Raw genomic sequence first — 11,347 nt, 5'->3', positions numbered from 1 at the left:
GCTTCCATCACTTCTATTGTGGGTTGAAGTTATAGCTGGAATTTTAACTGGAGTAGTGATCAGTTCTGCAGGTTTCTGACTGAATACACACTCGTACACACTGATACACTCATAAACAGTTTTGTGTGTCCAATCAAAAGTCTTTATATAAACTTCTTTAACCTTCAAGAATCATTCTGGATCTCTCAAACAATAAAACAGCGAGGAGGGATTTATTTATTTATTCATTTATTATCAATTTTATTTATCTATTAACCTCGAGTCGTTAAAGGCAAAAATGTCTACTTCCTAAAATGGACATAAAACAAGTACAAAATTAAAAAGTGTCCTGATAGATTTTTTTCATTTATTATTAACTTATAAATACTGAATAAATCCCATGAGTTTAACATCTTAATTACATGACACTAATAAGAAATTAACATAAACTCAATGTTTAATTTGAATTTTTATGTTGATTACAGTCGACAGAATTGTGGTGATATGCTAAAAAAGATAAATTTATTTTTCATGTTTCAACATCTAAAACAGAAATTATTTGTTTTAGAGGCTGAAGAGCAAAAATTCCAAATTTACAAAGTTCCTAAAAATGACATTAATTACAGAAAACAGGGTTTGCTTTTCTAATGGATCTCAGATAAAAAGAAAAAGAAAAAAAAAGATCTTTATGGGGCATTTTTGTCCTTAAATGACTCCAGATTCTAGTAAATATTCAATGTGGTCGTTTTATTTTGACAGTCACCATAATCACAATCCAACGTGGACGTTGTAGCACCAACTAGTGGACCAACATGAACATTACATCGTTTTCAGAACATTGTTGGATCAACGTGAAAGTTTTCTGAAATGAAAACACAAAAACGTTTTCACTTGAAACGTTGTCATGGAAACGAGGCCTCCCTTAAAATGATGCTTGAAGGTTAAATGTGTTTAGTCACAGTAATAAATGTGTACGGATTCCTCTGGAGACGCCCGAAGGCTTAAAACTAAAAACCAAATGGATCCGTTGTGAAACCACGTGCTGGTCGGTCGACGCCGCGTAGCACTTCCTGTTGAACCCGGGTGCAGGGCGGGTTCCAGGGCGGGTTCCAGGGCGGGTCCGGCGGCTCACAGCACCGTGGTCTCAGACTGCAGGATGGACTGAGCTCTGGAGCTGCGGTGGAACTGGACCATGTGGTCGGAGCCGTTCCTGGAGGCCAAAGTGCTGCTCAGCTGATTCCTGCTCAGACGGCAGTTCAGACACAAACTCCTCCACTTCCTCTTCAGCTCACCTTGAACCTGCACAAACAGAGTCCATCGCCCAAACCTCATCAGACGTCCCAGTCCTCAACGCTTTACACGGACAACAAAATAGATTAAGACAGCTTCGAACGGCCCCTCGCTAGCATGGACGGCTCATATAGACCTTTCCAGCAGGTGGCGCTATGCCGATGTCTTCATATGGTTGTGATCAGGGCCAGACTGTGATGCAACATATAAAGTGTGAGGCTGATCGGATCATGCTCAAGCTGTTCACACTGCACTTCCTGTTTCATGGCGAAACGTCAAACTTGGTGGCCATGGCCACGCCCCCTCAGACTTTTGTGGACGACTGTCATAGCTTTCGCTCACCAATCCCTCTCCTACCAAAAGGCCCAATTTGGAGGTAAAATTGGATTTAACCCCTGGGATGAATTCACTTGAGAAAATTTGAAAATTTGGGCCAAAATCTGCCAAAATCTGCCATGTTTTACAAAATGTCCGACTTCCTGTTCAGTGTGTGTGTGTGTGTGTGTGTGTGTGTGTGTGTGTAAGAGTTTTCTTGTGCATCTTGGAGTGTTACATAAATGTACCATATTTGGTGACTCACGGCGAACCATGTTTCTGGGGCTGAATCTTTCCAGTTTTACAGGTGGCGCCGTTGAGCCATTTTGCCACTCACTTGTGTAATCCCATTAAAACGTCACATTTTTCACCAGGTCGGATGAGTGTGCAACGGTTCCAAACTTTTCAAGCACATTTAAGTCGTCAGAAACTCAATTTATTTGCCTGTAGAATAAAAACGACCTGAGCAATTCCAAAACAAACAATTAATCCCAATGGAAACTCTTTGAGCAGTGGAAGTGGCTGCCACGCAGCGGCTCCATTGGGTTCAGTGTCAACATGTGAGCATGTGGTGTCACTGGGCAATCGTACCAGCAACCTTAAAGTTTGGTCAGTAAAAGTACCTGAAGTGTCTGACATTTTCAAAAACAACAGATTTATTTGGTTTGTTAAATGAAACAGTTTGGAGCTTCACTATATGACTGACACACATCACACGCATCACGAGGGGAGTCCCTGCTCCGTCGTTTGTAGGAAAAAACCCAAATGGTGAATTTATGGGAAAAAAGCGCTGAATTGAAGCCGCTGAACTTTTGTTTTTAGACTCAAAGAGGTCGTGGGAGAAGAAAACAATCAGTGGAATCTGAAGCGTTTTCTAAAAGAACAAACTGGACAAGTTGTGAACGATTACAAGATCATTTGTTGTTTCTTTTCTCCTCCACTGCGATAAAACGACGATCAGAGGGGGAAATCCACCGGCTCAGAAACCGTTAAGCTCTCAGAGAACCAGTGACCATCACAAGAGGCTTTTATTTTGTAAGGGTGAAGATAAAGAAACGGCGGCTCTTCAGCGACGCTGTAACTGTGACGGAGCAGAAACGTGTTTTATTAAAAAAAAGTTATTGTCTTCATTTGCACATTGGACTGTTTTTAAAAGGACTCATCTTCTGGCAACAGGCAGAACCGCCAAACTGGGTCAACAACAACAAACATGTGTTGACAAACTGCTAAAATCACTCAAATGGGGAAGAAATGCAAAATTGTGTAAAATCAGGAGAAAAAAAAAAGGAAAAACTTTTAAATTTCTATTTTCTAAGAGTCAAACAACAATAAAAAAGTGAAACGTCTCCAAAACAGTGAAAGCAGCTAAAACTAAAACAAAATAAAAGACTTAAAAAACCATTAAATAACAAAATGAAACATCAACCATGTTTTTGAAATGTATTTGGGAGGAAAGTTTCTCTTGTGGTGTTGAAGGCTGCAGAACTCGATTTGGTCAAAGTTCTGATAAAAAGCTTTTAAACGACGAGGCGGCGGTGTTAAGTCGAGTTAACTCACCTCGCTGTTCAGGAAACAATACAAGATGGCCACCACCAGACCCTGAAACGACAGCGGCCAGCAGTGAGACGGCGAGACGGTTAAAGAGCAGCGGTAGAAGGAGAGTTTTCCTGCCTGAAAGGATCCGAGCGCCAAGTCGAAGAAGATCCTGTAGTCTTCAGCGAGGGATTCGCTGAGCGACACGAAGACCACGTAGTGGATCCCGAACAGAGGGATGAGCAGCAGAGTGGATTTAGTCAACCTCCTGACGGAACAACACAACCTGATCAGTCTCATCAGCAATCAATCCATAACTGTGAGACCATGCAAGTTAATCTGGAAGTTTATCTAGAGTTAACCTGGATAATAATCTGGAGTTAGTCTGGAGGTTAAACTAGAGATTAATCTGGAGTTAATCTGGAAGATAATCTGGAGGTTAATCTCAAAATTAATCTGGAGTCAATCTGGAGGTTAAACTGGATTTAATATGGAAGTTCATCTGGAAGTTTATCTAGAGTTAACCTGGATAATAATCTGGAGTTAGTCTGGAGGTTAAACTAGAGATTAATCTGGCGGTTAAACTAGAGATTAATCTGGAGTTAGTCTGGAGGTTAATCTGATAACTGTAGCAGGTTGGAGGTTAATCTAGAGTTAATCTGGGGGTTATTCAGGAGGTTAATCAGGGGGTTAATCTGGAGGTTAATCTTGAGTTAATCTGATAATAACAGCAGCACGTTGGAGGTTAATCTAGAGTTAATCTGGGGGTTATTCAGGAGGTTAATCAGGGGGTTAATCTGGAGGTTAATCTTGAGTTAATCTGATAATAACAGCAGCACGTTGGAGGTTAATCTAGAGTTAATCTGGGGGTTATTCAGGAGGTTAATCAGGGGGTTAATCTGGAGGTTAATCTGATGATAACTGCAGCACGTTGGAGGTTAGTCTGGTGATAAAGTGAATCTTGTGTTTTGTTAAGGGGGTCACCACAACAGGTGCTGTTTTCACTATTTCTGCTGTTGCCTTGGAAACGCAAAAGTTTTCTGAAACTAAAACACCAAAACGATGCGTTTCCAGTGAACCGTTGTGTGAACAGCTCCTTGGTCCACCTCCTTGGTCCACCTCCTTGGTCCACCTCCGGTTTCACCTCCGGTTTCAGCTCCGGTTTCACCTCTGGTTTCAGCTCTGGTTTCAGCTCCCTCTGGTCTTCAGTCTTTACTCTCCTTCTCATCTGATTTCTCCTGATTGTTCCCAGCTGTGTCTCCTTCTGTGTTCTCGCTCCCCTTGTCTCTTGTGTCTTCTTACATTGACACAGAAACCAGCTACGAGTCTCCACAAACAACGTTTCCTGAAAACTCCGCCCACAGAGGAAACTTTGAAGAACTCAGCGTCTCCGTTTGAATCTAAAGACGGGAGGCGGAGACTTACGTCACAATATGTGACATTCCGGTTTGAACTGGGATGAATATGATCCAGGGAAGCTGCTTATTTTTACATTTTGGTCCACCGCCACATTCAGGGGAGCGCCGGCTCTTTATCTTTCCAAATAAACCAAAGGTACGTCTGAATCGTCCCTCCTGTCTCCTTCTCCACCCACTCCTACGTCACCCCGGAAGCAGCCACGATAAGGACTGTCTGAATTCTCAATAAGCAAAGGAAAGGAGGCTCGTTGCTTCCTTTAGAACCTCTTTTAGCATAGGAACCACTGATGCTTCCTTTAGAACCTCCTTTAGCCTAGGAACTACTGATGCTTCCTTTAGAACCTCCTTTAGCTCAGGAACCACTGATGCTTCCTTTAGAACCTCCTTTAGCCTAGGAACCACTGATGCTCCCTTTAGAACCTCCTTTAGCCTAGGAACCACTGATGCTCCCTTTAGAACCTCCTTTAGCCTAGGAACCACTGATGCTCCCTTTAGAACCTCCTTTAGCCTAGGAACCACTGATGCTCCCTTTAGAACCTCCTTTAGCCTAGGAACTACTGATGCTTCCTTTAGAACCTCCTTTAGCTCAGGAACCACTGATGCTCCCTTTAGAACCTCCTTTAGCCTAGGAACTACTGATGCTTCCTTTAGAACCTCCTTTAGCTCAGGAACCACTGATGCTCCCTTTAGAACCTCCTTTAGCCTAGGAACCACTGATGCTTCCTTTAGAACCTCCTTTAGCCTAGGAACCACTGATGGTTCCTTTACCAAAGGAGACCAGCTCATGTTCCCCCACAATTCTTGCATTATTATGACGTCACTAAGTGAAAGTCTGACTGCCTCACCACCGTGATCACCTTTCCTAACTCCTTTAGGAAGCCTCCTAACTCCTTTCACTAACTCCTTTAGGAAGCCTCCTAACACCTTTCACTAACTCCTTTAGGAAGCCTCCTAACACCTTTCCTTAACCCTGTGATGTCATCCAGGGGTTAAGGTAAAGTCCTTAGATAAGGAGTTAGGAGACACCATTCGGACGTATCCCTAAAGTATCGCTGAACAGGAAGTAACTTGTGCCCATCGTGAGGTAGTGTTTTTTTTCCAGGACTCTGATTGGCTATCATGGCTTCCTGCTCCTCGTTACACTGCCCCCTACAGGTCTGGCTGCTCAGAGCAGCTCTGGACCGGGTGGATATGCGGGTCTGTGTAAATTAAGATTATTTTGTAAACGTAGAAAGGGAAATATCTGTTTCTGTAAAAACCTAGGTACATGCCAATGTGGCCTCAAAGGCTGGAGCCCCACCAACACTCCCCCGTCACAGTAGATGGTAGTATTAGTTGTGTAGCCGTCACAGTAGACTGCAGTATTAGTACTCTCTGCTCTCACACTGAAACTTCCACCAACGGCCAGCTAACGCTCTGATCTGGGCTTTTCATCGCCTCCTCTGAATCTGCTTCCTGCTGAGGATTAAACACACACACACACACACACACACACACACACACACACACACACACACACACACACACACACACACACACACACACACACACACACACACACACACACACACACACACACACACACACACACACACACACACACACACACACACACACACACACACACACACACACACACACACACACACACAGGTCTTTCCCTGTCAGCTGCTTTCAGGATTCATCCTCTGACGGAGCAGAAACGTGTTTCTACTGATTCTCACTCGTCGACTTGTCACTTCTATTCCCAGGATAAGAGCTTTACGTTCTGAGCCTGACTGGACAGCGGCGGGGTTCTCGCCGTGCGGAGAGCATCAGACCGCCGCCGGTCGGTACCTGTACTGTGATTGGTCGTTTCCGCCCACGTCGGGACACCTCAGCTTCTGCACCAGGATCCGGATGATGCTGATGAACTGGATGAAGTTCACCTGGAGGAGGAGGAGGAGAAAGAGGAGGAGGAGGAGGAGGAAGAGGAGGAAGAGGAGGAGGAGGAGGAGGAAGAGGAGGCGAGTCAGAGAAAACCCTGTGGGGCGATTTGAATCTGCTGCGTTGGACAATTCTACCCCGAGAGAAGGACGGCGGGCAGAAGGTTTAATACGATAAACAGCTTGAATGAAGGAACGTGAAACCTTGACACACAAACATGAAGCGTTCAGTGGAGATGAAATAAACCGGCTGCAGCTCTGATGCTTTACTTTCATTCATATGAGAGGAAATGTTCTGCCTGCAGGGCTGAAGAAGAAGAAAAGTCCAACGGAGCAAAGACTCTGCATGCGATGGGAACCAGCACACAAGACCAGAAGCATATCGCTCATTTCCTGAACCCTGACTCAACACGTGCCCCCCCCCCCCGCTGAGACCTGGAGAGCTTTGCTGGAGCTCACAATCAACGCTGACTCAGCAGGAAGCCAGAACAAACGTTTACATGCAGCCGCTGCTGCTTCTCACGACGACGGCCGAGGATCTCTCCAATGCCGCGGCGGCGGCGGCGCAAACACCAGACCAACTGGTTCGTGAAGCACGTCAACCAAAGTGATGAACACAAACTGAGTAACTGAGTAAATACCAACAAACGAAATATTACCCTAGAGCTACACTCGGTAGAGCGTTCTGCTTACAACAGCAACAGTTTGAAAATGATGTAGTTTCCATGTTGGAAATGTCCTTTTTCACTTGAAAACGTCGTCGTGCGATCGGGATGCGTTTGTCCTGTGAAGTTCCGGGTTTCATTCCTTCAATCATACAAGAGTTGATATTTAAAGTTAAACTCAGAAAACGGAGCTCAACCCACCATGATGGAGAATCCGATCGGCCCATTGATCACCCAGTTGGGTATGGGGTTGTCGTTTCTCTCCCAGCATCTAAAAACAACAAGAACAAATGAGAGGTTCTAGTTCTATTACATGTGAAGTGGTTCAGAGCTGAAACAGAGCCAGCTCGTTGAAGCAGTCCTTTTCACCCTCCGTCTCAGAGGATCCTTTACAGCAGTCTCACGATCTGCAGTGTCGGCTGGATTTATTACACAGGAAGCTGAAAACACGCGGCTCCAGGTTCAGAATAAACAGCTTCTAATTCATCTAATTAACACCGTCTCATTGACCACGATCCCATGTGGCCCAACCCCAACCCCAACACGTCAGAGTCTCTGAGGCTGCGTCTCCACCTGATTAAACTCTGATATTTCTCTGTGTTTGTTCCATTCCTATATAAACCAGTGGAACTGTGAACAGTTTGAACTGTGATAAAAATAGACCCGGTGAGAGCTGCTCGTTCTTCTGCTTTATCAGTTTTATATTCTGACGCCACATTCAGGAGGAGCGCCGCCTCTTTATCGTTCAAAATAAACCAACCGTATCGCTGAACAGGAAGGAACTCGCGCCATTGGTGTTCTGGTGTTTCTTTCCAGGTTGGCTACCATGGCTTCCTGTTTCTCGTTACACTGCCCCCTACAGGTCTGGCTGCTCATAGCAGCTCTGAACCAGGTGCATATTGTTTTCTTGTAAATATCTGTTTTTGTAAAACTCCTGGGTTCATGGAAACGTGGCTCAAGTCTGGTTCTGCAGAAAGTCTGGTTCTGCAGTTTTTCCATTCCACCGTCTCCTCGGTTTGCTCATGTGGAATTGAAATTGGCTGCTATACAAATAAAATTGAATTTATGATTTGAAAGAAAAATATATATTCTTTTGTCATTGTGTTTTCATGTTGTTCATATGAGAAGTCGCTTTAATCCAGTATTCTTATATACAGGGTGTAACGTCGTCCCCATGGTGAAAAAGAGCTTGTAGAAGGAGAGTCAGTCATGTGACTCCAGCTGAAACGTCTGGGTGAAGAGAATGAACCCGACAGCGATCAGCACTCACCCCGTGTCCTCCAGGTAAATCCTCGTCATCACCCAGGCCGAGACGAAGACCGTGGGAATCCCTGCAGACAGGAAGCAAACCAGCCGGACGTTTCACCGCCTCATTCATTTTCAGTTTTATTTAATGTAACACTGCCAACCACTGATATCGAAGGGTGAGTGTGTGTGTGTGTGTGTGTGTGTGTGTGTGTGTGTGTGTGTGTGTGTGTGTGTGTGTGTGTGTGTGTTAAAACACAAAACCACTTTGCGTGACTTGGATCTCCAGCTTCTCCAGCTTCATTATGTAAAACAACATTCAGCATTCAGTGAACATAAGAAGTAAAGTAGTTCTAGTTTGTTTACGTCGCGACGCCACACAGCAGCGGAGACGCGTTTCCTAAAAGTTGGGTTTTCAGTGACTCTGAGCCTCGTTGCCATGGAAACTGACCCCAAATTTGGCGTTTTACTTTGAAAACGAGGCCTTAACAACCAGGACAGAAATGTCCTTTTCTTTGGTTCTGCACAAACCAGCAGGATTTTTACCTTTTAAAGAAGAATTTTCATTACTTATTTACCACAGAACAAATAGTTCGGGGATATTTAGAATTTGTTTAGTTGATGAGCCAAAATATTTGTTGCATAAGTAGTTTTTATGAAGGATCAGGTTGAATATTTCCTACAATCTGGAGTCACTTGAGAACAAAAATGATCCAGTAAGATTTTTTTTTTTTTTATCATTTTAAATCTCGGAGCTAATAAAAAATAAAATCCAGTTTTTCGTTACGTTATCAACAAGTTGTTTCCAGTGGCTGCGAGCGCCGCTGTCGAGTCACAAAACACAAGGTTTCTGTGTTAATCAGAGGAACCGTCAGCAGATCAGCTCGGCGTGCAGAACCCTGCAGATGATCCTGTGATTTGACTTTTGATTCAGCGGCAGGTCAAGGGACCAGACAGACGTCCAACCCCAGCCGATGAACATGTAGACGACGAAGTGTCGGTTCTCGGAGAAGATGGCGACCAGCAGAGTGTGGAGGTACAGACCCTCCACCAGCAGCCAGAAGAAGTTGGCCATGATGAAGTACTGGAAGAACACCAGGCTGGCTTTACATCCCACCTGGAGGAGCAGAGGAACCTGGCTTCAGTTTCACTTCCTCCTCCACACATCTTCACCATTTAAAGGTCAAATAAACAGACATGCTCCTCAACAATAAAGTACCGTATTCTCTGGACTATAAGTCCCATCGGTCATAAGGAGAACAAAGACTTCTGCTAAGTAGATTTTTCTTTTCTGAGGCATTTTTCTGTTAAATCAGCAGTAATGGGTTTTTCTGTAGCAGCGTTCTGTTGTCACACAGTGACCTCTAGTGGTCAGAAGAGGTACGTACTGCATATTTTCATATATGTTCTTAGATCTCTTTTACAAAACCACATTTCTAATGAAAACACATCATCTTTTCGTTTCCGTTTCCACATGGAAATGGCAGAAATGCTGAAAGCGATGCATTCGCACGCTGGGCGTTAGCACGTTGCGTAATCATCACCCGTTTCCACGGAGACGGAGTTACATTTCCAGCGGCCCTGAGCGCCAGTTGTCGTGTGAACGGACATAAAAACACAATGCCAGTTGTGTGTTTTCACTTGAGAACGTTGTCGTGAGCAGGCAAACTAAGAAACACAGAGCGACTTCTAGTCTGGAAAATACGGTACAAGCAGTAAATTGCTAATGCTAATACCGATAATTCCAGGAACTGTGGCTGAAGGATGACGCTGATCACAGCTGAATGTTATTCGAGGCTGGGAAAGCTTCTTTTATATATTCATAATGGAGCACGAGCATGAGGTGCAGTTACTATTTCCTTGTTTTTAACAAAGAGTATAAAGACTATCGTGATTCTGTAAAAACCTTCGACACGATCAGGAAACGATGAAAACAGATTTTCCAGTCATTTGAGCTTTTTTTTGTTGCTTCGTCGTGTTTATAAAAACCTGCCGAAGCCACGAGAGAAACTTTCTAAACGCAGCTGAACGACGGAATCTGACTTTCAGAGGATTAATCTCATAAACACGTCAGAGTTTTAACGTTTCGTCACAAAATGGGAAGCAGAGAGAAGAGGAACGCGCTGACGGGAAGTTAATCGCGCCGCGTTTTAAAAACCATCTGATGATTCGGGGTGATGACGTGTAATTCCCACGTTGACGTGAGAAAAAAAGAGCCGCCACAGGCGACACGCCGCGGAGCTCATTTGCATATTCCCCGTGCGGGAGGAGGTGTTTCTGTCACCAGCGACGGCTGGCTGGAGCACTGCGAGCTGCGGCTGAACAGGATGGCGTCCTTCACCAGCACGGCCACGGCGCGGAGGATGAAGGACAGGAAGAGGTTGAGGTGGATGTAGTTCCTGGTGCAGTGCAGCTTCCTGTTTGAAAAAAACAAACATTTATAAAGTGTACAAAGATGAACTGTCAGTTCAGGAGCTCCTGTTCCTCCAAGCTGCTTCTACGTGTGGTTATACTGCGTGTGTGTATTCATGACGACACATGTACTTTCTACAGTACATATGTGTATCTAAAGTCAGTTATGTACGTAGATTTTTGAAATGGTCAAACATCACACGTAAAATAAAAGTATTTAGGTACGTAAAAAATGTTTCTGTATTTATATGTCATATTTTTAATATCATTTCAGAATCACCATTATACTTTATTATATTTATTACATATTATATGTTATTATTTTATTTAAAAAGTGTGCTTACTCTTTTTTTGACACTTGAAAAAGAGAAAAAATGTTTTTTTAAATTGCTTACATGTTTAAATAATTTCATTATTAAATAAGTGGAAGCTGTGTGTGTGTGTGTGTGTGTGTGTGTGTGTGTGTGTGTGTGTGTGTGTGTGTGTGTATTTTACAGTATATTATTGCAACTTTGTTCTAGAACTATTCAAACTGTCAAAGTGGTACTCTAACATATAAGTCAGT

General features: G+C 43.8%; 1 protein-coding gene across 1 annotated transcript in view; it reads right to left on the bottom strand.

Moving 5' to 3' along the window:
* vipr2 (vasoactive intestinal peptide receptor 2) overlaps nucleotides 1–11,347 on the bottom strand; it is a gene marked incomplete at its 5' end in the record, with an annotated part of 29,271 nt that continues 17,924 nt past the window's right edge. Inside the window, 8 exons of the mRNA XM_080473612.1 lie at nucleotides 1–1,278; nucleotides 3,142–3,183; nucleotides 3,256–3,385; nucleotides 6,372–6,463; nucleotides 7,327–7,396; nucleotides 8,396–8,456; nucleotides 9,337–9,487; nucleotides 10,655–10,787. Of these exons, the coding sequence (XP_080329738.1) occupies nucleotides 1,108–1,278; nucleotides 3,142–3,183; nucleotides 3,256–3,385; nucleotides 6,372–6,463; nucleotides 7,327–7,396; nucleotides 8,396–8,456; nucleotides 9,337–9,487; nucleotides 10,655–10,787 (850 nt within the window). The 3' untranslated portion in view covers nucleotides 1–1,107. The remainder of the gene's footprint in view (nucleotides 1,279–3,141; nucleotides 3,184–3,255; nucleotides 3,386–6,371; nucleotides 6,464–7,326; nucleotides 7,397–8,395; nucleotides 8,457–9,336; nucleotides 9,488–10,654; nucleotides 10,788–11,347) is intronic.

This window comes from Lipophrys pholis (genome assembly GCF_963383615.2).
Source record: "Lipophrys pholis genome assembly, chromosome: 1".
Taxonomy (NCBI): domain Eukaryota; kingdom Metazoa; phylum Chordata; class Actinopteri; order Blenniiformes; family Blenniidae; genus Lipophrys; species Lipophrys pholis.
This window is presented reverse-complemented; position numbering and strand designations above follow the sequence as displayed.